The sequence below is a fragment of the Osmerus eperlanus genome, chromosome 11 (genome assembly GCF_963692335.1).
Source record: "Osmerus eperlanus chromosome 11, fOsmEpe2.1, whole genome shotgun sequence".
In the NCBI taxonomy this organism is placed as follows: Eukaryota; Metazoa; Chordata; class Actinopteri; order Osmeriformes; family Osmeridae; genus Osmerus; species Osmerus eperlanus.
Genome location: NC_085028.1, coordinates 5,416,451 through 5,443,898, shown reverse-complemented (window position 1 = coordinate 5,443,898; position 27,448 = coordinate 5,416,451). Strand labels below are relative to the sequence as shown.

Genomic DNA, 27,448 nt, shown 5'->3' with positions numbered 1-27,448 from the left:
ATCGTATTTTTGTCCGTCTTTTTTAATACAGTTTGTATATGTCACTCTCTAGCCTATCTACTACGACTTGTAATAGGCCTATAATTAAATGTCAAATTAGCTACAGACTAAAAGATATTTGAGACGTTGGTAGCCACGTGTATTTGTGGCCATAACAAAATATTAAAACGTTAAATCAATCGAACCTTGTAGCCGATAGTGAATTATGGTGTTACAAATTGGAAACTGAAACACTTTGGAAGTAGGAGGCTATAGTTTATCCGTAGGCTAAGGGTTTGAAAAAGTTATTGAGATTAGTGTGGATTCAATGTTATTTTCAGAGATTAGTAATTTATTTGAATTTTGTTTGAAACTTTATTAAAAATATAAAGGTTGTTAAAGTAGGCCAGACTTTATTAGAATAATATGGTGTATATTTGAGATTGTTCAGTACAATTCTGAAAAAGTTATTAAGATTAGCGAGGATTTAATGCTATTTTCAGAGATTAGCGATTCATTTGAATTTTGCAAAAAACTTTATTGAAAATTGAAAGGTTGTTGAAGTAGGCCAGACATTATTAGAATAATGTGGTGTATATTTTAGATTTATTGACAACATTTTGAAAAAGTTATTAAAATTATCGTGGATTTCATGTGATTTTCAGAGATTAGCAATTTATTTGAATTGTGTTTGAAACTTTATTGAAATTCCGAACGTTGTGAAAGTAGGCCAGACTTTATTAGAATAATCTGGTGTATATTTGAGATTTTTCAGTACAATTCTGAAAAAGTCATTAGGATTATCGAGGATTTCATGCTTTTTTCATGTCCCTGGCATATTATTGCATATGCCAGGGGCGATTCTAGGATCAGACCTTTAGGGGTGCTCAGCCCCCAATGAGAATGTGACATGAATACAGTGCTTTGCAAAAGTGCCGAACCCCCTTGCTAATAACAGGCATGCAAACAAGTCAAGGGTAAAAAAGGTGAGAAGGATACGGTGAACCCCCGACCCTATAGGGTGGTCCGGGGGCATGGTCCCCCGGAAGAACATTTATTAAATTTTAAAGTTAAACGCATGAATCTGGTGCACTTTGAGAGCAAAATTAAGAGGCTAGATCTATGTAGAATCTGTGCTCTTGTAAACAATGTCATGTTCTTTTAACCATAAAGAGTTTTTTTGTATAGCATACATCATAAAAAACTATTAAACAAACGGGATTACCTGTGTTGAACTACTTCTACTTTGAAGCAAAAGTCAAAAGCATCACTTACTGTAAAGCTAACACACATCCAATAGACATAATTTTTTATATTGTATTACATTTACATTTAGTCATTTAGCAGACGCTCTTATCCAGAGCGACTTACAGTAAGTACAGGGACAATGTCGTATTAAACGTATTGTCGTATTAAACGTATTAAAATTGTTTCTACTACATGATGTAAGATGGGTCTGTAAACCTCTCCCCACTCTGCCTCTGATTGGCTGTGAGGTTTAGGCATTAGGAGTGACAATTGGTTCCAGAGCCAGTTGTAAAGTTGGGAAGCACAGGTAAAATGCTGTGTTGGCCACGGCCACGACACACCACAACCTTTTTTCTCATCAGATCTGCAAAAATCACGTATGTTACCCATTTTGGTTTCAAAAAGGTGAGTCTCACCTAAAGGTGAGGAGTTTGCATGCCTGTAATAAATCCCTAATTTCACTGGATAACAATTAATACATTTATTTATTATTATGCAAAATATTGTATGAATTAAAAAACTAAGGATGTCCCTTTCTTCATGAACTACCAGCATCAAATGATAATAAACAATAATAATTGTATTTTTAAGGGTGCTGAGATGAAATTTAGGCCCTAGGAAGGGTCTAAAATCGCCACTGGTATATGCATTTAGAATGGGATGTCATAAAAGCTCCTGTAGGTGTAATGTGTAGGTGCAAACAAATAAATTGGTTCATATACTGTAGGTAAATGGGAAGTTTTCCTATTTACTTATTGAATGTAGATGTGATAAAACACCTCCCGTACCCCAGTTGACGACATAAGTCAATTTTGTCAATTGACCTTTATTTTGAAAAACGTGGAAAAATCTACCGGAAATTAGATTTCTCATTGAGGTTAGCTTTCTTTCACCCTCCTCAAACCAACATGGCAACAGGATACCTTATAAATCGTGGTGTTTTAACATTTGGTATTCACTACCGAAATGTTTGTAGAAATATCTTATTCACTCAGACCAGAGAAAAGAAACGATGGATGAAAGCGTACACCTTGTTAATGGAAAGGAAATTAAAACTTGATGGTCCTCCACTGCCTAAGCCACGGTAAAAGCCAAAGTCAGCTAGCTACAGCTAGCTACTACTGTACTGTAGCTGTCAAGACTCGTCCTTGTCTGTAACTATAGTCATAGATCTAGGCATTTTGACCCGTGCAGTGTGAACGAAAAACGCAAGAAAACGCAAATTATGCTGAGAATTTGTATCAATTGGTGTTATAAATGTTATGTATGTTAAAAGCAAACAATTTAAGCTATTGCTAGCTGCCCTTTCGCAGGGCAGAACAGTCCTCAGGAGAATATCAGGTATCATAATTATCTGATCATCTCGATAACTTAATTTTAAGTGGGTCTTCATTAGCTTTTTTATTTGTTTTAATACCGTTCATTAAACATTTGTGAGTGTCAATGTATCATTTGGCAACATTATTTCAATGTTGTTTGGTGCGGAATTTTCGCAATAAAAATGCATAATGCTAGCCTACAGCTAACCTAATGCCATAGGAACATAAAAATGCATCAATTAAGTTAAGGTTGGAAATGTATTGGCATATCGCATTTTTTAAGTCTAATACAAAACCCCAACAATTATTAACATATCTCTTAACAACATACCACAGACTTTGTGTGAGAGGTAACCGGATTATATGTGTTTGTTGGATGACAGAGTTGTGTGACAGAAATAACATGTCAGATTTTCTGTGTCAACTAGGCAGATTGCATTTATCTTTGGAAAATTACTTAAATGCCATGATGGTAGGTCTGATGAAATGTCTGTTAACAGTGCTGGTGAGTGACTGCTCACGAAAAATTGTTTTCTGTTGTTTAGCTCTCAGCAGCCTAATTGGGACTACCATGCAGAGGTCCAGGCGTTCAGCAGCCGCCTCCATGAGAATTTTTCCCCTCAGCTCCTGAAGACAGCTTTCATAAACCCCTGTTACATTGAGTCTGAGCAAGAGAGAAGACACTCATTAGGCATGGACACAGAGACAACTGCACTTGTCCTTAACGATAACAATCAGTTAAACACCAACGGTTTGAAATTCACCCAAGACTTCTTGGAAGAGTGGTGCAGGGCAAGCTTTCCTTGTTTGCCTACAGAGGGTGTCTCTGCCTTGGTGGGGCATTTAACCAGCCATGCAGTTGTGTGCCATGTAGCAAGAAACCTCGCTATTGAAGACCTGGCCATGAGTGCCAAGTTTCCTGTCCCGGATGAAGTTCTGCACAGAACATTTATGGCTGTGATTGGGGCACTCCAGGAGAGTAGTGGGGCAGAGCGGGCTGGACTTTTCCTCAGGGTAAGAACCAAACAATATCAATATAAAAGGACATGCATTGCTGTCGATACCATTTGTATTCATGTTATGGCTGTATCCATTCAATTTTCAGGACTTTCTGATCACCCAGCTAGTAGGGAAGGACCTGTTTGAGGTGTGGGCCGTAGTAAACCCTATGGGCCTGCTGGTTGAGGAGCTGTCAAAGAGAAGTGTTCCCCTTCCAGAGCCACGTCTCACCAGGTCGGCTGGCGCCAGTACCGTTCTCCCACTGTACTTTGTAGGATTATACAGGTATGTCACATGGCAACTGCACAACAGCACAATGCCTCATGCAGTGTGTAGGAAAGCAGTGTGAGTGATTTAATGTACTTGTGTTCATCCGCAGTGATAAGAAGCTTCTGGCTGAGGCTCCTGGAGAGACTGTTTTTGGTGCGGAGGAGGAGGCTGCCCGGGTAGCCCTGCGGAAGCTGTACGGCTACACGGAGAACCGGAGGCCCTGGGACTTCTCTGCACCCGAGCTATCTCAGGCTTCAGCTGTCAAGTCCATAAGCAGCAGCTAAAGGCACTCAATGTTTTGTAGCTTAATGATATCACAAAGTCCTCAGAAAACTGACTATTTGAATTACAGTGTTGTCTATTTGGCTAAATGTTTTCAGTGTAATATATTTTTGATCTGTGAGTCAAATATTCATAATAAATATGTATTCCAGAGCATTCAGTTTTAAGTAATGTTTTTCTAACAGTCTTGGTTATTACCACTTATTCCACATGTCATTCAAGAAGGTTATAGTCATGTTTATGGGTAATTAGGGCTCCTTACTCATGTTTTCAGTTGTGAGTTAACGAAAAAATGTATAATAATTGCTGCAACGTTCATATAACGTGATTATCGGTTGAAAAACATTTTGGTCGCCCATCCGTTTGGATGTTTAGTCATTGTGAAATAAAATACAAATTAACGTGGAATGTAGTGAGAGTATTGAACAGCTGGGTGCCGCTAGATTTCCAATGATGTAAACGAGGACGAGCGGGCGTTGCGTGATCCTCCACTACAGCGCGTCAACTCCTTGTTCGTGCCGTGGGGAGACTCGAGGCAGACCCTTCTGTCATTAACAACCAGCTACTCTCCGATTTTAGTCAGGTGATAACCCGGTAACGAGGTTTTTTAACAGCACGTTATTTCCCGGGTTTTGCTTTCAGTCGTCTTCATCCCATCTACCTAGTACCAACCATGGCAGCGAGTGCCAAAAGAAAGCAGGAGGAGAAACACCTGAAGATGCTGAGAGAAATGACGAGTTTGTCCCCTAACAGAAAGTGCTTTGACTGTGATCAGCGCGGCCCTACCTATGCCAACATGACAGTAGGATCTTTCGTTTGCACCTCCTGCTCTGGCATCTTGTGAGTACAAATATGATTGAGTGACCTTTAACGTTAGCTATCTAGCTTTTACAATTAGGCCTCAGTAGTTAGCACTAGCTCGTTAGCTATCCTGATGTGCCCCCATTTCGAATGGCAGTCACTAGTATGTTAGGGTACTGTAGCGGACTAGTATGGGCGGCAGCTAGCTTCAAGTTAACGAACGACAGCAAGCTACTGCTAGCTAGTTAGACTAGGGCTGACATTGTATTGTTCTGCAGAACGGGATGGGTCTGGGTGTATGTGGATGGGGGTTGGGAGTACAGTAGGGGGGTATCATCAGATCTAGCGCAGCTTTACCGACTAGCCATCCTGCTACATCTATAAGACAGCCAGTGAGCTGCTAGCTCTAGCTAGCTCACCCCGGCATTTATCTCGACTTCAGTTCTAGCTAACCACCGCACTGTCAGCCTGCTATTACTGTAGCTATCCGACTTGCTCATTTAAGTGACACACGCTGCTGAATGCATTTCAAAGTAGCGCTATGTTAATAGTACCTGCTAGGTAAATGATATCAGGTAGTTAGCGCTAATGTCAGTTATTGAATACGTCCCCCAACCCCCATAACTAACTAGAATGAATAATGTCGCCATTGCTGCTAGCCATGCCCCACATTCCCATTAATAACCAGCAAGCTAGCTCTAACGGTTGGTGTTACAGATTTATTAAGCTGTAACCATCAAGCATCTACAAGCATCTATGGACAGTTAACACCAGTCAAGGTCCTGAAATATGATGGTACAAGGAATAGTGCCACCTCACTTGGCATGTAGTTGGAAAAACCCATGCAAATGAGATGCAAACTCACAGCTCTCCCCTCAGGTTTGCCATACCTTTAACAGTAGGCTTATTTCAGCAAAATATTAAATATGGTCAGATATTTGGTCTAACTATGTATTGCATTGTTATACTTATATTAAGTCTGGCCCAGTTCATCATCTACGTCTTCGTTTTGGGCTAGGATGGGCTTGTTTCCATAGTGTCCAACTCTCTACTGATCAGACAGTTTTTCTACAAGTAGAAAGTGAAACAGTTGTCATTTCTGATTGAGTTCATGTGTCAAGTTAGACTCAGGTCACCTCATTAGGTCACCTTATTAGGGTGGTCATTCGGAATCCTACCTTTTGTTTCTTTATAGTTGTACATATCCATCTGTTAATCATTCTGTGTGTGAAGTACAATTTCATTGTCTGTGTAGTAGACTGTGTGTGAGAAAGTAATGTTTTTCAAATGGTTGATTTCAGCCTCCCTATATCTCCACTGTCACAATTGTTCTGCTGGGATTTCACTGTGAATTTCCCAGTGGTCTAAACTTTGTCATGTGAGATAATTGAGTTATTTTATAAAGTCAGACATAGAGGCTCCTCTAAATAGTAGTGGTGAAAATCTGTTGGTACCATTCGATTCTTGGGGTCACAAATCGATTAAAAATCGATTCACAATTTTCAGCATTTGTCAATAGATGTGAATCGCTAGAAGACTGAATCCCGATTCAAATGTGAATCAATTTTTTCCCCCACCCCTACTAAATAGTCTCACACTCATGTTCAATATGAGGGGTGTGTCTTTCAAGCCAAGAGAAAGCAGAATATCTGACTTTATTGTTATAACCTGGAATAGGTTGTGGAGCTGGTCTGTGGCCATGCTGATTACACATTTCCACTGGCACGTGTCTCAGCTTTTTGTGTTTCCACTAAAAGGAACAGCACAAACGGGTGGCTGTATTCCCAGAAAAAATAGTGATACATGAGATAGCACTTGTATGTTATGTTTGTAACACTTTTTTAACAGCAAAAACAGACATTTAAGAAAAGGTTTTCGACATATGTACCAGCTGTCTCAAGACTGATATATAGTGTTCACTGCAACCTTTTGAAATGTAAGTTGGCTTCTGTTATGTTATGGAACCAATTACATGTTTACCTCCTAGACTAGCTCAGCTGTTGCTAGCTTGATAAATTATACAGTCTACCATATGGCAAGTAGCTCATGTACCAATATGCCCACAGTAATCAAGAAAACATTCAGCTAGCTACTGAAAATGATTGAACATGTCTTGCTAACAGGCAGTTTTTTGACTAGTGTTTGGCACTAGTCAAAATAAATGTCTGAGCTACCTTGGTAGTATAAGTAATTGACTGAAACTGTATTTTGACAGCTGGCCAATCAATCAATTACTCAGTGAGAATGCAAGAATAGTTTGTTTCTGGCTACCTGGCTACCTGGCTAGTGCTACGTCTCTTTCTAAACTGGAATGTTTTGGTTACAAGGGTAACTAAGACTTAGTTAAGTAAGTTAGTTAAGTAAGTTAAAAATCTTAACTTGTGTATTGTAATTGTAATGTGTTTCCAGACATTTTGTTAATGCTGGGTGATACAGCAGAGCAGACTATGTAACAGTGTGAATCAGAATACTGCTGGTGGCCCAACTGTAGATGTTCCCATTTCAACAGACCCATCCCATAGCCACACACAGTATATGACGAGAAGACTTGAGAAAGTTAGCATTTGTTATGCATGTGAAGGGGGTCTATTATAGTGATAAGAAAGTGTAAATCTGCACCAGTGTTCTTGACTCAAATGCTGAGTGACAATGGTGTGTATTGTAGACATACCAGGAACTCAAGTCACTTTCTCTGCTGATCAAGAAAAAACCTGACTTGTGGAAAATTAGGCTGTGTAGTTTGACAGCAGACTATGTTGTGTTGTGAGGAAAGATTGATGGAGGATTTTCATGTAGACAGGACGCCTGATGTGATTGCAGTGTCAGGAAGTGGCAAGGCTCCACCACATTGCATCAACAGCATGTGATATGTGCAACAGGAAGTGGTAGGGGTCAGCTCAGTTCTCACGTTGTTCCAGAACAGCAGAGGAAGTACTAGTGTGGGGTATGGTGCAGCCTGCAGCAGCAGGCACGGTGCAAACAGCATGCTCTGAAACGCTTGTGTTGTGGTTTCTCTTGAGTATTTTCTGTCTCCACGTAGATTATACATTTGCATATGATTTTAGCACTCCTAATACATATATGACAGATCTCTAGAGAGAAACCAGAGGCTGAAGAATGTGTGAGGAGTTGAATTTCTCGCATCCTGTCTCCACAGGCACCTGGTCACGACCGGCAATTTATCCCTACCTCTAACGACCTCCAGGTCAAAGGTCATTCTGAACCTGTTATTTGAAACCAAACCAATTTTACTGTGTTCCAAGTCACTGCAATGTCTTGCCTTTCCTTCATTCATTCCTTCCTTCCTTCAAGCTTTTGAATGCAGGTCTATTGTCTTTAAGCCTTTTATCCACTTAGGGCAGGTAGCAGACCTCAAGTGTTGTATATACCTATAAGTCAGGAAGGCATAGCTGGGGCCCATTCTTTCTTTAACTGACATCTCTAACATTCTCTTGGGAGGTTTAGTCCTCTCCTTGACAGCTCTTCTTATTAGGAAAACAGCCACTTCTTTTTACAATAGTTACAATGATGACGTGTCTATTTTAGGTATAACTTGCAAGTACAAAAGCAATAGGCCTACTTTATCTAGGCCTATGTAATTAGCTGAATGTCTTGTAACATATATTGCAAGCCAAGTCTTTTATTGGATTCACTTTTTTTAAGAAATCGTTTCAAAATGTTTTGCAAAGGAAGAGATGGCGTCATGGGCATAAAGGAAGAGATGGCGTCATGGGCATGCCTGGAGGGCCTTGGGACTCTTTCCCTGTATCTGACCTAGTTTCATTCTAGGAAAATTATCATTCACCTGCCCTAAGCACCCAGCACACACACCCCCTCCCGCAGACACCAGAAGCACAAAGACTTGCCTGGCCTCCTGGGAGCTATCTAGCCACCAGAATAAGAACTAGCCTTACACTGCATCTATGACTACCATTCTTATCACCTAGGAGATTTTTCTAGTTGGACCAGGTGTGTGTTTTAGGAATGCTTCGATATTGACTTGGTGGCGGGGGTTTGGGTGTGTGGAAGCAGGAAGCGATTCTCCTGATGCCTGTCTCTCACATCGCTAATGCATCTCAGAGGTCATATGAAAGCACGCAGACACCTGACTGATATAAGAGTAGGTCATCTTTGTCTCACAGTATTCAGTTATTTAACTCTTTCTTTGTAGCGCTGCTGTCTCCCTGTGCAGTCTTGGTCCCAGATGTACCAGGATGCAGTAGATAAGTAGTTTGGATGTTTTCTGAACTAATCTGACCTCTTTGCCACCCCCCCTCTCCTCCTACCCACAGGCGAGGGCTTAACCCACCTCACAGAGTGAAGTCTATCTCCATGACAACCTTCACGCAACAGGAAATTGAGTTACTACAGAAAAATGGCAATGAGGTAGGCATGGTGACCCACAGAGCAGCAGCACATAATGTTATCCTGGACACAGTGTTTGACCGTTTTTCTTTTGGGTGGCATTCTTGGGATATTAGTGTAATCCTTTAGAGTATTTTTTTTGAGGATTTGTGTGTGAGTTCTGAGAATGCCATGATGTGCCTCAAACCCAGAGCAGCTCTCTCATGGCTGTTCTAACACCCCAGATTTGTATATTCAGACTTATTTGGCTCTGGAAAACTCAGTCTTGATTTGCCTAGTTGGGCTTTGAATGGGAGTGATATGGCACTGCTAAATAACATGGGTGATACAAGTACAACATGCCCTTTGTTTTCAACGTGCCTTCATTGCAAAGCACACGTGTCAGATGTTCTGTATGGCATGTGACTCTGCATTAGAGCACCCTCAGTAGTAGGAGCATCGATGCAACGACCTTGGTGGATTCATGCATCATCATTAACCTCCGGTCTGTTCACCTGCCCGGTTCTCCACAGTCCAGTTGCAGCCTGCTAGTGGATCTGTTGCCATATTGGTCTCACTCTATTTCAACAGAAATGTCTAAAGAATGACACAGGGGTTTCTTTTCAAGCATGCCTGCCCTGCATCCGTGCGTTGTGCCTGTTGGTTATTAAGGCCTCAGGTCTTATAATGTGTGTTGAGAAGCAGTCAAGTGTCAATGTTTGGGATCTGTATAACTTAGCCGAATGTCTCCATTTTATTCGGTGCCAGGAAACCCTGGAATGTTCCCTTAACCTCCGGGTGTTAAAGTGTCATGTTTGCCTTTTGCTCATGGGATTGACCTCATGCCCCTTCCTCGTAGGTCTGCAAACAGATGTGGCTCGGCCTATACGACAACAGAACCTCCTCGATTCCTGACTTCAGAGAACCTCAGAAGGTCAAGGAGTTCCTTCAAGAGAAATACGAGAAGAAAAGATGGTAGGACTTGAAGACGTAGTAGATAATACCCAATTGCTCTGAAAGTACCAAGTCAATGAAGGGAATAGTTAAGACACGTTCAAGACAAAATCAACGTATTTATTACACATGTAAGGTGCAGGTGTCTGATGCACTCACAAGTTGAGTCTCACAGAAGACATTTAGTCATTTAGTCATTTAGCAGACGCTCTTATCCAGAGTGACTTACAGTAAGTACAGGGACATTCCCCCGAGGCAAGTAGGGTGAAGTGCCTTGCCCAAGGACACAACGTCAGTTTGCACAGCCGGGAATCGAACTGGAAACCTTCGGATTACTAGCCCGATTCCCTCACCGCTCAGCCACCTGACTCCCCTATAGACTGGACAATGAATACAGGAGATCAAGGGAGTATAGGGTATCACAATATGGGAGGATACAAGATTATTAGCATAGCCTTCGCAGGCACAGAAAAAGGACACTGTATGCTAGATAGCTTTTGTTTAGGTCTTAAGAGAGGGCTCCTAGAAATGGCATTGTCGCTCCTTCTATTTTCCTCATTCAAAGTTGCACAACATATTACTACATATTGCATACACTTTGGCAATATTGTGACATCTGACTTACTATAGTGACACAGGCCTTTCATAGTCACACCTTACAAAGAACTAACTTATGGCTATGCAGGCATAAGAAAAACTGTCATTATGCTGTTATCAATGATACAAGAAACATCATTAATAGATGTAAGAATATAGGCATATTTCTCTACTGGACATAACCAAGGGTTATGTGCTCATGAACCGAATATAGCAAGGTATAGATCAAACATTGTTTATTATATTCAGAACATTTCAAACAGTATAAACGTAATAAAGTAATCATTATCTTTAATTATTGTTAACTGGTCAGTGGTTTAAGGACAGACCTCTTCAGACTTCCATAGTGTCCCCTGACTTCTCCTGCCTAAAAGCAGCTAATGCAGGAAGCCCTTGAGCCAAGCAATTTACATGGATACCACTGTGTTATTGCATGCAATGTAGGTTAGCCACAGCCTACTGGCTGCCCTGAAAGCAAGCCTCTGTAGAGTGCAAGCGGTTTTATGCTGTCGGTTTTGGTTGTCAGGTACGTTCCTCCAGACCAGGCCAAGGTGGTGGCCTCGGTCCATGCCTCCATCTCAGGCTCGTCCAACAGCAGCACCAGCAGCACTCCTGAAGTTCGGCCCCTCAAGACCTTGTTGGGCGAGGGCGTCCCTACCCTGCATCTTAACAAGCACACACCGACTCAGGTGATACACACACACACACACCTTGAACCTCAGCACAAACAGAACCAGTCAAGACACACACACACGCACCCTGTTGTCTGCTGTCGAGGTGTGTGTGTGTGTGTGTGTGTACTGTGAGGTAACCCTGGTGTCTCTCAGTCTCCAGTGGTGAGCCGCAGCCAGGCCCACCAGCAGTTCCAGGACAAGAAGTTTGACCTCCTGAGCGACCTGGGTGGAGACATCTTTGCTGCCCCTCCCTCCAAAGCTCCAGGCCCAGCGAACTTTGCCAACTTTGCACATTTCAACAGCCACCCAGGTATGTGATCAGAGGGTTCCGGAACAGACATCCTCATTAGAAAAGGCCCTCTCACTGTGTGTGTGTGTGTGTGTGTTGGGGGGGGGCAGTAACTAATGCCACTAATGCAAAGCTGTTTGCTTCCTGTGGTGATGTGTCCTTTAAGAGCCTTTAAGGATTGGGAGGCAGTAGGACTAGGTGACACACCGAGGGTTTATTCACATAAATGCCTCACTTATGCCTATACTGACACACACACAGACACACACACACACACACACACACAGAGAAGGGTAGAAGGTTGTCCAGACAGGCGGCGCTCTCTGGTGAACCTGGATGTCCTCCCGCCATGTCTGCTGAGTCATCATTCTGCTTGGTTTAGTCCACATCTGGGTGTGTTCATTTGAGTTTGCCATCCCTGTTTCCGTACCTGTGTCGTCATCATCTCGTCATTCATTGTCTGGTCTGACCCTCCTCCCCGATCTCCAGCCAGTCACAGCACAGCTGCAAATGCAGACTTTGCAAACGCAGACTTTGCGAACTTTGATGTGTTCAGAAGCGCCGGTCCGTCCGGTGCTTTCCCCCCTGCACCTCCAGCCCCGTTCCAGCCCTCGCAAACAGGTAAAACCCCCACGCATCCTCACCCACCTTTCATGCCCTGTTGTCGTCCATTGTGTCATATCCATGTTATAATTTCTTAGTTGTTTCGGTCTGTTCTCTCCTGTTTGTGACTGCTGAACTCCCCCCCCCCCCCCCCCCCCCCAGTCCGGTCCATGGCCCCACAATATGCTTCATCCTACAGTAGCACTCAACTGCACTGCCGTTCCTTGCTGCACATGCATGCACACACACACACGCACACACACCCACACACTACTGTATACTTAACAAGCAGAGACTAGACTCCCTAGGCCCCAGCCACAATCAAGCTCATCTCTTTATTTTAGCCCCTCTGGTGGAGGTTGTCGAAGACTGCAATGTCATCATGACCTTCTTGATTTTAATAGGACGACACCCAGCTCACTGCTTCCATAATCCCTGCTCTCACCCAATCTTCCTGGCTTCTACTTCTCTCTCTCTCTCTCTCTCTCTCTCCATTTTCTTGCTGTTATCTTGTTAGTTTTTTTTCCATCTGTTTGCTTTGGGCGACAGTCGTGCCTTTGTTTTGGTTTACGTGTCCTTCTGTTTCTCCGCCCTGTCTTGCATTCATTGCTCTCGTCCTGTTTCGGCGGCCAGCGTTCACCTCACTGTCATCCAGCCGCAGTGTGGGGGAGTTTGGCACCTCTCTGCCATACTGGGGCCCTCACAGTAAGTGTCTCTCTCTCGCTCTCGTTTGAACCGCTCTCCTCCTACTCCCCTCGCACCTCTCTCGTGCGTGTCTGTCCTAGTTTGAGTCCGTCCCAGTCCTTCCATTCGGCCTGTCGACGAATGTATGCGGCTCCGTTGCTGCTGCTCAAATAGAAACAAGTGCTCTTTTGGTGAAGGTTATCCATCTTGGTGCGACCACCTGCAATTATAGTGGACGACGATTTGAAGTCCCAGTGTAAGAGTGCTCTGCTACACACAGTTCCTGTCAGTTGATGTGCCCAGGATGGGACTTCTTGAGAAAGGCCCTGCTGTACTGCAGCAGCGTGTGCCAGGCCCCCGTTCTCAGCTTTCCTTTCATGTCCTCCAAAGTGACACACAGACCCTCACACGCTTCGCAGGCCCTCTCGCGACATGCTCTGTAATCGCTCTCTCTCATGCAGGTAGCACACCGGGGGGAATAGCTAATGCAAATTTGGCCAGTTTCGAACACTTCCCCAAATCCTGTAGCGCTGACTCTGGATGCTTCGCTAACTCCCCGGGAGCGCCCACAGAGGCGGTAGAGAGCACGAGCGGCGCAGCTGATAAATATGCAGCTCTGGTCGACCTGGATAGCTCTGCCAAAACGGAGCAAGGTAACTCTGCTGCCAGGCAATGTTTTGTAGGATTCAAGATGAGTTGCTCTGCAGCTTCTGGTGTGAGGGAAAAAGCATGTGTGGACGCTCAGATCCAAGACCTGTCTTCTCTGGAGGGATTAACGTAGTGCAGTGTATTTCATCCATGATGGGAAAGTCATCTTTCAAGGCTGTGATGGAACACCATGTGCTAGACGCTCATGCAGTTTTCTGCCATTGCTGCACTACTTTTGACAAGCAGAAAATACTGGAACTACAAGCTGCGACTCAGCGTTTACTGTATTTGTCCCTCCCCTGCGGAACTGTGGACTTACGTTACATTTCCTGTCATAAACCAGCAGCAGCATACATGCATGACTGGCAGGGTTGTGTCTATCGAGACCCAGGATCAGGTGTGAGTACCGCATGCTGGATATCCCCTACCCTCCAGCCATGAGTGAAGATCCCAGCCGGTGTGTCGTCTCTCCCCAGGGAACAGCCTGCCTAGCAGGGGGAGCCTGGGGCCCGGCCAGGCAGGATTGAGCCACCCTCAGAGCCAGCCTGCGGGGCTGGGAGGAGACCGCTACGCTCCCCTGGCAGAGCTGGACACCGTCTTCAGCCCGCCCGCCCCCCCAGCCAGCGTGTACAACACCAGCTCACAAGGGTGAGACAACACACCTGTCCTGTGTCGGTCTACATCCTAGTCTTCCTATTGATATCAATCAATTTAGAAAATACTACTTTTTTACTACGATTTTTACACCCCTTTGCCCCTATTCTCTAGATGGGTATAGATAGTTATGAAATAAAATGTATATAAAGAAGGCTATTGGCTAAGGCTAACCCTAACCAAGAATATAATTGTTAATTGGTCGACCAGTAAGTGAGTTAGGTTCAAGTGTCTGGTAATGGCGTCAATATTCAGTTTGATTATCTCTGTTTGGTTCTCATCCTCGTTGTGTGTCGTGGCGTCTCTCAGGGGGATGTATCCCAGCGGACCAGCAGCCTCCGCCAGCCAGGCACAACAGGGCTGCCTACCCAGCATGCCCCAGGGTTTCGGAGGTGAGTGCGGTCCTCCATGTGTCTTCAGCCAGCAGCTGAGTTCGAGCCCAGTGAGGGTGGACTTCATGGTCCTCTGTTCATGACTGAGTCTGACCTCCTCCCTCCATCCCTGCCAGGTCCTTCAACCAACCCTTTTGTTGCTGCTGCTGTTGTCCCGGGAGCAGCCCACACCAACCCCTTCCAGAGCAATGGGCGGGCAGCGGCGGTGGCGGCAGCAGGTGGGGCACTGAACATTGATCCACGTTCCGATACACGATACACTCCTAAGTCTGTGTGGTCGTTTGGAGTGAGTGAATCAGAATCTGAATCAGAATGGGATTTATTCGCCATGAAAGTTTGCACAGACAAGGAATTTGCTTTGGCAGGAAGGTGCATACAATAAACATATAGGGACCTAAAATTTCAATATGTGGACTATCTATACTAAGGGTACATAAACAAGAGCGCACCTAACGACCGAGGCAGCCTTCATCGGCGCCATCTTGGCTCACTACTGAATGTGAGATATTATGGGCTTTGTGGAAGACTGGACCGGGGTTAGGAGGTTTGTGAGGGTGTAAGGAAGAGGGCCTGATGTGTCTGGTTCCTCCGGCTGGACAGGGTTATCCACCAGTCCACGTGGGCATGTCTCCTCCTCTCCCTCCAGCTCACTGCTCCTCGCTGCCCTCCTGTGGCCTGCCGTGGTACTGCTTTTTACTGTATCGAGAGCTCTTCTAGTGGTGTGGTGTGTGTGTGATGTTGGTCGTGTGCATGTTGTAACCTGCTCATCTGCTGCCGTGTTGCAGCCACATTTGGCTCTGGCTCCCTGAGCATGCCCTCAGGACTGGGGAACGCTGCCGCCTTCAACCTCCCCACCAGCTTCAGTGGGAACTTCCAGCCGCCGTACCCTGGCCAGGCCCCCTTCCCCCAGGCCCAGGCCTACCCCCAGCAGCCCAACGGTGTGTGTGCCATGCATGGGCCAAACGGCACATGGAATTCCTTCGACACATTTCAAAGTACTCGTCATCTGTGTGTCTGCCTGCACTGTCAGCGATGTTAAGGGATAGTCCTTTTAGAAGTATTGTTTTTCAAAAGCTACTTCGTCAAATCCTTTATATGGCCCAGGTCTGGTGTGTGTCTGGATACGTGTTTTATCTGAAGGTCTGTCAGCCCCCCTCTCACCTTCGTTTGTTTCCCTGTGGTCGTCCAGGCGGAGGGTTCTCAGGCTACGGCCCGGCCAAGCCCATGGTGACACCTTTCGGGCAGGTCATGGCAGCACCCGGGGTCTCTAGCAACCCCTTCCTGGTGAGGAGACCTGATTGGTTGTAATTGGTTTGTGTGAGTATTTCCCTCAGGTACTTCAGTATTTCCTCATGTGTTATCTCTCTGCCGTCCAATCAGGCCGGAGCGCCGTCGGCCCAGTACCCTGCCGGAGGCTCTTCCACCAATCCTTTCTTGTAGCGCTTCCTCCCTGGACGGCCACGAGCACACAGCACACTCACCCCTCCTACACTGTTTTGTTTCACCAGTAGCTTTAAAAACACAATCTTTCCAAGAACATTTTTTTATGAGAAGGAAGAACAAGACCAACAACAGGAAGGAACAACACGTGATTCGGTTACGTGGAAGCAGAACCGCAGACGGTATGGTGAAGGTAAATGTGCTACACTGGACGTGGTGGTCTCCTCTTCCTCCACTCAACCTGTGAACTGAGCCCAGCTATATTCAAACTGGCTAATACTAAGTTATTGCAAATGTCCCGTTCATTATGCTGCAATCCTGTACATACGTTTTTCTTCAAAGAAACTGGCTTTTTGTGCATATCAGTATTTGTATCTTTAACATGTTTGTTAAGGCAGAAGTGTTACTTTGAAAGCTGCAGTCTGCTGTGAGTTGCTGGAAAGAACCAAAAGCAGTGTTGCATTGTTAGGAGTGTCTCTACTGAGGAGGAGAGAACATTTATTCATGAGGAGTATTTCTGTAAGAAAAGCTGCCCCCCAAATCTCAGCTGTCATGGGCAAGAACCACAAACTCCAGACTGAAGACCACTACTTGGATGTTACAGAAATTTAAGTTAATGTGTAAATATATATATATTAAAATGAATTTTACCAAAACAATTACTAAATCACCTAGTTTTGGGCTTGGAAATATTTGATAAATGCATGTGTTGTACTCAGTGTGTACACAGGAAGCATGTGTTCAGAAGCTGTGTACCCGCTCCGTGTCCTCAGGCCTCGGGGTGAGCTCCGAGGCCTGAGGACACGGGGTGAGCTCCGAGGCCTGAGGACTCGGGGTGAGCTCCGAGGCAGGGGGGTCCTTGTGTTGTGGCTGTGTTACCAGGCAGTACACCCCCCTCACCAAGAACAGGAGGGCAATGGCGGAGAAGTAGGAGCCATAAATGATGAACTGCAAGAAAGAGTGGACAAACACTGAAGATGATCCATTGCTTAAAGGGACAGTTCACCCCAAAAGTATCTTTTTTTCCCCTCTTTCCCATAGTGCTATTTATCCATCTAGATTGTTTTGGTGTGAGTTGCTAGTTTTTTGGACATTGGCCGTATAGCTGTCTGCCTTCTCTTGAATCTAATGGAGGTAGATGACTCAAGGCTTTTGGTGCAAGTTCAAGTAGAAAGAAAATAGTTCCTATATGAAACTGCTCCCAGCAAGGTCTATGAAATATCTAGAGAAACAAGGTCATGCTTTCAAGAAAAATATGTATTTTCGGGTGAAATGTGCCAAAGGTGAGTGCTTTTCCAAGAGCAGAGAGTGTCATTACCTGTGTGACGATGTTCAGACCCAGTCCCCTGCTGTCCACCACTATGGATGTGATTACTGTCTGAAGGACCAGAGCCCCAAAGTTGTTTGCTCCAAATATCAGTGCGTATCTCTCCATTGATAGTTCTGCGGCTATCTGGAACCTTGGAGAGGGGTGCAAAATTAAGATGAAGTGGCTCACTCACGTTTATGTCAAAGGAAACGTGTCCTCTACGGTAAGTAGTGAATAGCACCATGTCCAGAACCTACATGGCTATAGTGATCAGCAGCATATACAGGGTCTTGAAGAGGATGTAGCTGACGTAGCAGACCCAAATGTTGCCAGCGTATGTCATGAGGAAGAGTGACGCGGCTCCCAGGCCGGAGAAGATCCCCAGGGCCAGCTCCCCCCACTGAGCCCAGTTCACCTGGGTGAAGCCGATCCCGTAGGCCGTCGCTGCACCTGGAGAGAACACGCGGTATCTGAGTCGACAGTGTCGGGAGGTGGATGATGGGATATGAAGTACCTACTGTACATGAAAGCAGTGTCTAGCTCACCCTGTGTCTAGCTCACCCCGTGTCTAGCTCACCCCGTGTCTAGCTCACCCCGTGTCTAGCTCACCCCGTGTCTAGCTCACCCCGTGTCTAGCTCACCCCGTGTCTAGCTCACCGTGTGATTGCCCCAGTTGGCGTTCCTTGACAGTCCTGACAGCCACTCACCGCACAGATTGGACACGGCTTCCACCGCTCCGTTGTAGACTGTGATGTTCTGAGAAGGCTCCACGTGCTCCCATAGCACCTGCACGTAGTTGACTGTCTGGTTGTATCCGCAAGTAGCCAGAGCCCACCACACGGACCAGTACAGCAGCTGCCTGCTGGAGTAACACTCCAGGAAGTCCCTCCACAGCTGGGCCAGAATGGACAGGCAGCCCCCTGGCAGAGCTGGCCTCTCCTCGCTGCCTCCTGCCTCCACTGGCTCATCACTGCTGCTCTTTGCCCTGGCTGGTGCCTTACTGCTCCGCCCTCTTTCATCGAGGGCTGAGGGGCTGGACAGCGCACCACCTTCTGACCCGGCCACGATTCCTGTGGACGATTTCCTCTCCCTGTCATCACCGAGGCTACGATGGAAGAACATGCTTCTCTGTGGCATTGGCAGGAAGCAGGAAGTGACCAGGGCGATGGACGTCAGCACCAGAGTCAAGACCAGGATGTTGTTGTAGGTCATGAGGTTGAAGCTGAGGAGAAGCTGGCCCAGCACAGAGCCCACGGTGTAGCCCAGCAGCTGGACACTGCGGCAGTAAGACGTGGCCTTGCGGTACCTCGTCAGATCCACCACGCTGTAGATGTAAGAGAAGTAGGCCACCTCGCAGGCTGTCACCACCCCGTAGAAGAACTGCATGGCCTGCATGGCTGCCACTCCCTGCAGCCACAGCAGCAGGGCTGTGGTGATGAAGAGGTTGAGGGACTGGAACACCACCACGGGCTTGTAGCGCAGCCAGTCAGTAAGCAGAAACACAGGGACCAGCACGGACAGGTATGAGTACGTCCACACTGGGAAGATCTCGCTGTTTACCTGTAGGGAAGCCAGAGACCCAGTCCTAACTTCAACACTTCTGATAAAGAGGGTAGAAAAATACATAATACTCTGATGTAGAAAAGTATGTTATTGAATATGTCATTCTTACAAAGAATAAATGTAAGTTAATTTGATTTAATAATTTATCACTTGTTTATTATATCACAAAAGAAAAGAATGAATTCCATTGTTAATTAAATAATTCACACTTTCAGAACGTTCCGGGATTTCAGAAATGTTTCCAACTCCAGTGAACTCAGTTTTTCAAAACCATTTGCAAATTATTGCACCTAATAAATCAGCATGTGCCCCTTCCCCCTCTTACTGAACTTACTAATATTTGACACTATCAATACATTTTAGGTCCATGCCCACAGAACCTTACAAATAATAAGAATAAATATATATTCATACAGCAGCCACTTTGAACCAAAGTGGCAGACACTACAGGGGGATTTGAAACTACAACCTCTGCATCTGCAGTCAAGTGCTCTTCTACTGAGCCATACCCACTCCAAACTGGTTTGAAGGTTAAACAAACTCAAATAATGGGATATTTTTTGAGGACCCTTGATCAGGATTTGATATTACTGTGGATTTATATTAATTCTGCCGTGACTGTCTCCAATACATTTCGACAAACATTTACATTTAGTCATTTAGCAGACGCTCTTATCCAGAGCGACTTACAGTAAGTACAGGGACATTCCCCCGAGGCAAGTAGGGTGAAGTGCCTTGCCCAAGGACACAACGTCAGTTGGCATGACCGGGAATCGAACTGGCAACCTTCGGATTACTAGCCCGATTCCCTCACCGCTCAGCCAACAGACTCCCCCCTAATTCCCTGTGCAAGCAATCCATACCAAACTTACTTTATAGAATACAATAGGTACATTTTAGTTTAATCCAGCGTTTCCATGTGCAACAAAGTTGTCCAAAAAATTATAAATTAAATGCACTAATTCATGCAACTACTGAGTAATAAGTGCAAAGTTGTTCAAAAGTATATGGCCGCCAGTCAACTCAAACATTTTCTTTCTGACTTCTATTTACCTGACAACACCTAGTCACCTATTTACCTTCCAACACCATTTTAGACTATTTAGCAAAGACTTGACAGGACAAAAAAAACAAAAAAACAATACCTGTGCCACTGTCAGGTTCTTATCTGGTCCTGTCATGTAGGGGATGAGAAAGGGCTCCATAGGTTTCACTGTACTAAAGAACCCATAGCAACACAGCAGACTGGTGGGGTAGCCCCACCCTGCCTTCCAGCGCCGCAGAACCTCCATCCTTGTAAGACAGTGTAACTGCTGGAACACACTGGTGTTGACATGAATATGAACCTGTCCAGGTAACTCCAGTCCCTCATGTGCTACTGGTTAGCGTTCCTGGCAGTGCTGTCCCAGTACACTGTCCACATCCAGTTGGGTCAGTGTATGTAGTAAACTCAGTCTGTCAATCAACAACCTGCTCAAAGGGCACTTCAGCAGGCCTTACCTTTCTACTCACAGGAAATCCCAATTTCTTCCACAGTCCCCCCTTTTGACGTTTAACGTCAACACAACAAACGTTTATCTGGGGCCTGCTGTAGTGCCTTACATTTCACAAGTTTCATAACATTTCAAAACCTTATCAATCCAACAATACATTATCTGTTACTACTCAGCACAGCATACATGATTATAGGATTTGACGACGTATTAGATAGTACCCAAGTGAAAATACCAAGTCAATGAAGTGAATAGCTTTTGTTAAGTTCTTTAGATAGGGCTCCTAGAAATGGCCTTGACGCTCCTTCTATTTTCCTTGTTCAAAGTTGCATGGCTTTATACACTTTGGTAATATTGTGACCTCTGATCTACCCTAGTGTAACAGGGATTTCCTAGTCGGACCTTACAAAGAACTAATTTATGGCTATGCACTTCATAAGCAAACAGCATAATGACTCTCCTGGACATAACCAAAGGTCATGTTCTCATGAGCTCAACATAGCAGGGTATAGATCAAACACCATTCATTAAATTCAGAGCATTTCAAACATTATAAAAGTAATAAAGTAATTTTAATCTTTATTATTGTTGACTGATCGGTGGTTAAGGACAGACCTCTTCAGATTGCATAGAGCATTGTATATCAGTTGGAAAATAGAAGGAGAAAAATGGCCATCTTTATTATATTGGCAAAGTAGTCACTTGGTACTTGAGATTACATATCTGTCAATCATTCCCAGGGCAATGCAGTAATCTTCAGTCTTGCTTGATTTTGTCTGTGGCTTGATTTGGGCTACCATAATCTTACTGGCAGCCTTCCGAGAGCCTTTAATTAAAAAACAAAAAAATAACCTTTATCCCTTGTGTTATCTTCAGGTCATTCTGACCCATCAGTCATTGTGACCCACCGTCGTATTGCGACAACTTTACCGCATACAAAAACAAAGTGAAGCTTTTAACCGTTGGGCTGTCTCAGACCCCCCACATTGCGAAGGTAAAAAGAAAATTATTTTTATTTGTTTTTGTATTGGGTAAAATTGGGTAAATGTAACGATGGTTTGTTATGAACCTTTGGGTCATGTGACCCATTATTCACAATATATACTATTTTTCAAGGGAGACCTGGCCAAGCCTACTGCACAGCACTCTACACAGCACACAGTACACATCTTCAGAGAGCCTACTGCACAGCACTCTACACAACATGCAGTACACATCTTCAGAGAGCCTACTGCACAGCACTCTACACAGCATGCAGTACACATCTTCAGAGAGCCTACTGCACAGCACTCTACACAGCATGCAGTACACATCTTCAGAGAGCCTACTGCACAGCGTTCTACACAGCACGCAGTACACATCTTCAGAGAGCCTACTGCACAGCGTTCTACACAGCACGCAGTACACATCTTCAGAGAGCCTACTGCACAGAACTCTACACGCAGTACTCTTCCAAGCACAAACCACAATCATCACAACAACGATTAACATGCCCAATCCAGTGATTCCCATTTGAATGATAGTCGAAAAGAAACCCCCTACCGAGGAAGTCAGTCAGCAAAATTCCAAACTTCAGGCTCCCCCAAAGCTGAAAGGATTTCTTTAATGTGAGCAGCCATATTTGTGATATTAGAAGATTCATCTGAGATAAAAGTACAACAGTCATGACCTATCACAGCACAGGTAACTCCCTGAGCTGACAACAGATAATCCAGTGCCATACGGTTCTGTAGCCCTAACCCTAACCCTACCTGCCTCATAGCCTTCATCTCAGAAGCAATCGCAGTTTAGGCGTCGACTGTCTCATTACCAATGGACTCCAACCCTACTGCTAAGCTCCTAATATCTGCAAAGGCAGTGATAACACCACACACAGGGAGAATGGGGGTCAGATGGCTGAGCGGTTAGGGAATCAGGCTTTTTTTTAATCACAGATGGTTTGTGTGTAAGTAATGTAGTGATAACTCTCCACCATCAGGTGTCACCCGGTTACCTCACAAATTATTACCATCATTCTATAAGTAAGTGTTGACATACCTGTGTCACTATGTCTAACCCCAAAGCTGTTTTATCAACAACTATAGCCGTCATAATTGTCTGTAGTGTGAGGGCGGCAAAGGTGTTGATCCCAAACGTTAAGGCATAGCACTCCATGGAAAGGTTAGAGGCTATCTGAAACCTGAACATGGAGACGATGATAGTATCTCAATGTTTGTGATACGGTTCTGTAACCCTAACCCTACCTGCCTCATAGCCTTCATCTCAGAAGCAATCGCAGTTAAGGCGTCGACTGTCTCATTACCAATGGACTCCAACCCTACTGCTAAGCTCCTAATATCTGCAAAGGCAGTGATAACACCACACACAGGGAGAATGGGGGTCAGATGGCTGAGCGGTTAGGGAATCAGGCTAGTAAAAAGAAAGTTGCCGGTTCGATTCCCCGCAAAAAAAAATGACGTTGTGTCCTTGGGAGAGGCACTTCACCCTACTTGCCTCGGGGGAATGTCCCTGTACTTACTGTACGTCACTCTGGATAAGAGCGTCTGCTAAATGACTAAATGTAAATGTCTAAATGAGAATGGCAGCTGAAAATTTTGAAAAGTGACTGGGCACTATTGGATCCAAGTGATGTGATCTTAGCATTGCATTAATTATACTTCTCTTGTGGCAGTGCCACCAATGTTTGGGCAAGGGGTGCAGGGGCAACCCATCTACAGGTCTGAGGGCTCCTACAATAAACCCAAGGTAACATGTTCCTGACCAGTTGGCTGGCAGGAAATAACAAGCACTCTTACCACATATCCACATGGTGCCATTGTTGGCCGCAAGAGGAACTCCAAATGGATCTGTTGTTATACTTATCGGTCCACTTTCAACAGGAAAATCAGGCAACTGGGTATAAGCATAAATAGACACAGTATAGTTACACGTACTGTTTCCCAATGCCCTCCCCGTCCTGTTATGAGTCAGACATAACCAAGCAGGTGGAGCATACGCTAACCACAGTGGGGGTAAATAGGTAACTCCTTTAGGAATATGTCTCTCATGACTTTTCTCTGAATGAGACATGTCAGTAATTAAATGAAACATGAACATGAAACATGCTGCAGAAGCATTCCTGCCGTGAGCTTCATCATTAGTTTAGTTGAAGGAGAATCCCTATCTTTTTACGTATGTTTTAATAAAATGCTATCCAAGCAATTACATGCAACTGTGTATATTCACTTTTAATCATACATTTAACATTCATTGCATTATTTAAAGCATGTTGACATACAAAGCTGTTAACATCACACTAGGAGGAACCTGTATTCGTTTTCTTCATTCAGAACTGGTGTTTTGAGATATCTTGAAGCTCTGGCTCTTGTTTGCTCCCCTGGTTGTGTTCTCCTGGCTCAGGCCTGCAGTAGTGTGCCCCTGCTGTATAGGCCCCTCGGACCAGGAACAGCACTGAGATGGCTGTATAGTAGCTGCCATAGACAAGAAACTGCAAAAAGAAATGCAATTATTGTCTTCTTTTTTTATCACAGTTGGTTTGTGTGTAAGTAATGTAATGATAACTCTCCACCATCAGGTGTCACCCGGTTACCTCACACATTATTACCATCATTCTATAAGTAAGTGTTGACATACCTGTGTCACTATGTCTAACCCCAAAGCTGTTTTATCAACAACTATAGCCGTCATAATTGTCTGTAGTGTGAGGGCGGCAAAGGTGTTGATCCCAAACGTTAAGGCATAGCACTCCATGGAAAGGTTAGAGGCTATCTGAAACCTGAACATGGAGACGATGATAGTATCTCAATGTTTGTGAGAGTATCAATTACATGATGCAAATACATTTATAACATCCGGCAAATAAAGACTAACTTATCAGAGCTCTTATCTGACTCAATTCTGGAAACGTACGTAGTGATGGTGATGAGCAGCATGTAGGAAGCCTTGAAGATGATGTAGCCAGCGTAGCAAGCCCAGATGCTGCTAGTGAAGGCCATCAGAAACACAGCACCGGCCCCCACGGCCGAGAACATCCCCAGAGCCAGCTCCCCCCAAATGTCCCAGGGTACCTTCATGTAGCCCACGCTGAAGGCTGCTGCAGAGCCTGGGGGTGAAGGGGGGGGGGGGGGTTTAGAGTCGTGCAGTACAACGGTTTGGTCAAGATGGTCAGTGCATCAACATGCCTGTGTCCTGTCATTTTTAAAAGCACCCACCTACCACAGTGACTCCTCACCCCATAACCCCTCCCAGCGCCTTAGGTCAAGTGTCCTCCTTCACACCCCCAGAACAGACCTGCTGTTGATGGAGGTTGAGGACCTCTGCTCAACTGTGGAACTCTGTCTGAATATCTAAGGGAACCCCAGTTGATAGATGTCTTTAAAGCTGGTTTGAAAAGTTATTTTTAAGGCTTATCTTCTATTGCACTTATTTCTGTATGCATTTTTACATGCTTTTATTTGTATGTTTACCACTATTTCCTTACTGCTTGAGTTATATATTTGGGGTCAAACTCAGTCATTACTGTTATACCAGTCATATACTATCATACTAATACTTATTTAGGCTGTAGCTTTTTACACGATCTCACGTGTCTTACCTACTAGTGTGCAGATAGCCTCTACCCCTCCATTGTAGATTGAGGAGGTGCTGGACGGCTCAATGTGGTCCCACATCAGCTGGATGTAGTTGAACACCTGACCGTACCCGGCCGTGGCCAGAGCCCACCACAGGGACCAGTACACCAGACGCTTGGACGAATAGGACTCTCTGAAGCTCCTCCAGAGCATCCTGCCAGTGTAGGCCATGTTGTACCAGCTGCAACAGCCACCCTCTTCCGGCGTGTTCTCTGGGCCAGCCCCACTCACATCCCCATTGGCCTCCTCCACCGCCCACCCTTGCTGATCCTTGGAGCCCATTTCAGGCCTCCTTCCTCTAAAAAACATGCCCTGCTTGGCCATGGGCAGCCAGAAAGAGAGGAAGAAAGACATGCTCTGAATCCCCAGTGTGATAGTGTTGATATAGAAGTACTCAACCCCTGCTAGGGAGACGAGCAGCTGGGCCAGCGTGGCCCCGACAGTGGACCCAGCCAGCATGGCACTGCGGAGATAGCCTGTGGCTCGTTGGTACCGAGCTTCCGGGATCACACTATAGATGTAGGAGAAGTATGCCACGTCTGTGGAGGTCACCACAGCATAGTTGAACTGCAGGACAGTCATGGCCAGTAGGCCCGGGGCAAAGCAGAGCAAGATATAGTTTGTGACCAGGAAGAGGCCCTGCAGCACGATTAGGGGCTTGTACCTCAGGAAGTCCGTGAGTAGGAACACTGGAAAGAGGACGGCCAGGTAGGAATAGGTCCAGATAGGAAACAGGTAGTTTGTCAGCTGTTGCAAGGGAAAAGGAAATGCAGTTACTACAAACAGTATGCAACAACATTTCTAATGGAATCTCTGCCACCTTTGTGTGTGTGTCTTGTGGTGTGTAGACTGGGAGCCACCCCCCCTCCACATCTCATACTGAAGACTGGAGGTTCTGTATGAAGTCTGCTTGAAGTTTGCTTGATGGGTCTCACCTCATTGTGTGACCTACTACTGCTGGTGCATTGGTAGTCATATGTTGATAAGTAAGGTTTCAAGATGTAGTCTGATTGGTTGTTCTCACAGATAATAGTTGGGTATAAGGGCAAATGGAACATTGTTCTGTAGGTTTCCTTCTCAGCTTGTCTTCTCAGTGCTCTCTTCTTACTCTTTCTCTCTTCGCTTTACAATAATCATGGTCAAGTAGGTAATATTTAAACCTTAACATGTTTTCCTTGTAATTGATTACATTAATTTGCAATGTTATTTTATATATCTATTTCATTTAACTTCAATGAGACCATTCATGCTCTGATTTAACCCATAAAGTCAAATAACTGCTATTCCAGCATATTTGTTTGATTTCTATACACTAGCCAGTTTACCCCCACCCCCCCCCCACACACACACACACACACACACACACACACACACACACACACACACTTACATTAGATCAAAGGGCATAATTTTTGTTATTTGGGCAATAGGCCTATATATTTATTGAAAAACCTACTGTATATGCATACACAGTGTGTACGTGCATGTTTCTTACCGCATCCTCAGAGATGTTCTTGTACGGCCCAATCATGTATGGCGTCAGGAATGGCTCTGCTGGTCTGCAATTGGCAAAAAACCCGTACAGAGAGAGGATGGCTGTTGGATAGACCCAGCCAGAGTACTTCAGCTTGGTCAATAAATTCATCCTGCTCTCCTCTGGATTATGTAAAGGTTCCAGGAAAAAGGTACAACGCTAGATTCTGGCTTCAACACACTGGTGTTGACATGAATATGAACCTGTCCAGGTAACTCCAGTCCCTCATGTGCTACTGGTTGGTGTTCTTGGCAGTGCTGTCCCAGTACACTGTCCACATCCAGTTGGGTCAGTGTATGTAGTAAACTCAATTGGCAGCAATAAATGAAACATGATGCTGCAGAAGCATTCCTGCCATGAGCTTAATCATTAGTTTTGTAGAAGGAGAATCCTTATCTTAGGCTAAAAAGGTACAACGCTGGATTTGAGATACTTGCGTACTTTGTGATTGGGATAACATTTGTAATAAGTTACAAGTGAAGTGGTCTGTCACGGAGATTTCTTATCTGCGTTATGTGAGAGACTTTGATCTCTTATGAAAGCAATAATGATCAGAAAAGCTTAAATCAGTTTAAACACACTAATTTAATTTACTTTTACTTTTATTTTTATTAAATTTTTGTTTTATCCCAACATTCTTAACTTACAAGCGAAAACAGAACATTTCTGGCTTCATGAAACAAAACACTATAATTTGTTAATTAATATGACCGAGGTGAATGTGCCTGCCGAATATACGCA

The 27,448-nt window shown here is 44.8% G+C and overlaps 4 protein-coding genes across 8 annotated transcripts; 2 read left to right on the top strand and 2 right to left on the bottom strand.

Annotated features, from left to right (window-relative positions):
- Positions 1–2,095: 2,095 nt before the first annotated feature.
- mrpl44 (mitochondrial ribosomal protein L44) lies at positions 2,096–4,243 on the top strand. The gene is made up of 4 exons (XM_062472749.1): positions 2,096–2,311; positions 3,092–3,560; positions 3,652–3,830; positions 3,925–4,243. Exons 1-4 carry the CDS (start codon positions 2,136–2,138, stop codon positions 4,097–4,099), a joined length of 999 nt encoding a protein of 332 aa, XP_062328733.1. The 5' UTR covers positions 2,096–2,135; the 3' UTR covers positions 4,100–4,243.
- A 317-nt stretch (positions 4,244–4,560) lies between these two features.
- On the top strand, positions 4,561–16,836 carry agfg1a (ArfGAP with FG repeats 1a). Of its 5 annotated transcripts, XM_062472807.1 has the most exons (13): positions 4,562–4,937; positions 9,191–9,284; positions 10,102–10,217; positions 11,320–11,482; positions 11,621–11,777; positions 12,246–12,377; positions 12,993–13,064; positions 14,168–14,339; positions 14,655–14,737; positions 14,854–14,955; positions 15,523–15,675; positions 15,927–16,021; positions 16,118–16,836. In XM_062472807.1, the coding sequence occupies exons 1-13, from the start codon at positions 4,771–4,773 to the stop codon at positions 16,175–16,177; spliced, it is 1,566 nt and encodes a 521-aa protein (XP_062328791.1). In that variant the 5' UTR covers positions 4,562–4,770; the 3' UTR covers positions 16,178–16,836. The 5 variants fall into 5 exon arrangements, with proteins under 5 accessions (XP_062328793.1, XP_062328791.1, XP_062328794.1 ...); XM_062472809.1 differs by lacking the exon at positions 15,523–15,675 and having other exon boundaries at positions 4,561–4,937; XM_062472808.1 differs by lacking the exon at positions 12,993–13,064 and having other exon boundaries at positions 4,564–4,937.
- Positions 16,294–20,492, bottom strand: slc19a3a (solute carrier family 19 member 3a). Its single transcript, XM_062472813.1, has 6 exons — positions 20,195–20,492; positions 18,194–19,046; positions 17,744–17,936; positions 17,496–17,637; positions 17,027–17,125; positions 16,294–16,972 (listed from the first exon to the last, which is right to left on the bottom strand). Exons 1-6 carry the CDS (start codon positions 20,339–20,341, stop codon positions 16,919–16,921), a joined length of 1,488 nt encoding a protein of 495 aa, XP_062328797.1. The 5' UTR covers positions 20,342–20,492; the 3' UTR covers positions 16,294–16,918.
- Positions 20,493–23,803: 3,311 nt separating this feature from the next.
- On the bottom strand, positions 23,804–26,892 carry slc19a3b (solute carrier family 19 member 3b). The gene is made up of 5 exons (XM_062473152.1): positions 26,669–26,892; positions 25,137–25,920; positions 24,452–24,644; positions 24,176–24,317; positions 23,804–24,029 (listed from the first exon to the last, which is right to left on the bottom strand). Exons 1-5 carry the CDS (start codon positions 26,816–26,818, stop codon positions 23,868–23,870), a joined length of 1,431 nt encoding a protein of 476 aa, XP_062329136.1. The 5' UTR covers positions 26,819–26,892; the 3' UTR covers positions 23,804–23,867.
- Positions 26,893–27,448: the final 556 nt, after the last annotated feature.

Excerpts from the sequence above, each read along its gene's own strand:
- mrpl44 (XM_062472749.1), top strand. The coding sequence starts at position 2,136 with ATGGCAACAGGATACCTTATAAATCGTGGTGTTTTAACATTTGGTATT. Across the intron at positions 2,312-3,091 it reads CCTCCACTGCCTAAGCCACG|CTCTCAGCAGCCTAATTGGG; the intron begins GTAAAAGCCAAA and ends TCTGTTGTTTAG. Across the intron at positions 3,831-3,924 it reads TACTTTGTAGGATTATACAG|TGATAAGAAGCTTCTGGCTG; the intron begins GTATGTCACATG and ends GTTCATCCGCAG.
- slc19a3a (XM_062472813.1), bottom strand. The coding sequence starts at position 20,341 with ATGGAGGTTCTGCGGCGCTGGAAGGCAGGGTGGGGCTACCCCACCAGT. Across the intron at positions 19,047-20,194 it reads AGAACCTGACAGTGGCACAG|GTAAACAGCGAGATCTTCCC; the intron begins GTATTGTTTTTT and ends GCTTCCCTACAG. Across the intron at positions 17,638-17,743 it reads CTGCTGATCACTATAGCCAT|GTTCCAGATAGCCGCAGAAC; the intron begins GTAGGTTCTGGA and ends CCCCTCTCCAAG.
- slc19a3b (XM_062473152.1), bottom strand. The coding sequence starts at position 26,818 with ATGAATTTATTGACCAAGCTGAAGTACTCTGGCTGGGTCTATCCAACA. Across the intron at positions 24,645-25,136 it reads GGCTATCTGCACACTAGTAG|GCTCTGCAGCAGCCTTCAGC; the intron begins GTAAGACACGTG and ends CTTCACCCCCAG. Across the intron at positions 24,318-24,451 it reads CTGCTCATCACCATCACTAC|GTTTCAGATAGCCTCTAACC; the intron begins GTACGTTTCCAG and ends CTCCATGTTCAG.
- agfg1a (XM_062472807.1), top strand. The coding sequence starts at position 4,771 with ATGGCAGCGAGTGCCAAAAGAAAGCAGGAGGAGAAACACCTGAAGATG. Across the intron at positions 12,378-12,992 it reads GTTCCAGCCCTCGCAAACAG|CGTTCACCTCACTGTCATCC; the intron begins GTAAAACCCCCA and ends TTCGGCGGCCAG. Across the intron at positions 15,676-15,926 it reads CTACCCCCAGCAGCCCAACG|GCGGAGGGTTCTCAGGCTAC; the intron begins GTGTGTGTGCCA and ends GTGGTCGTCCAG.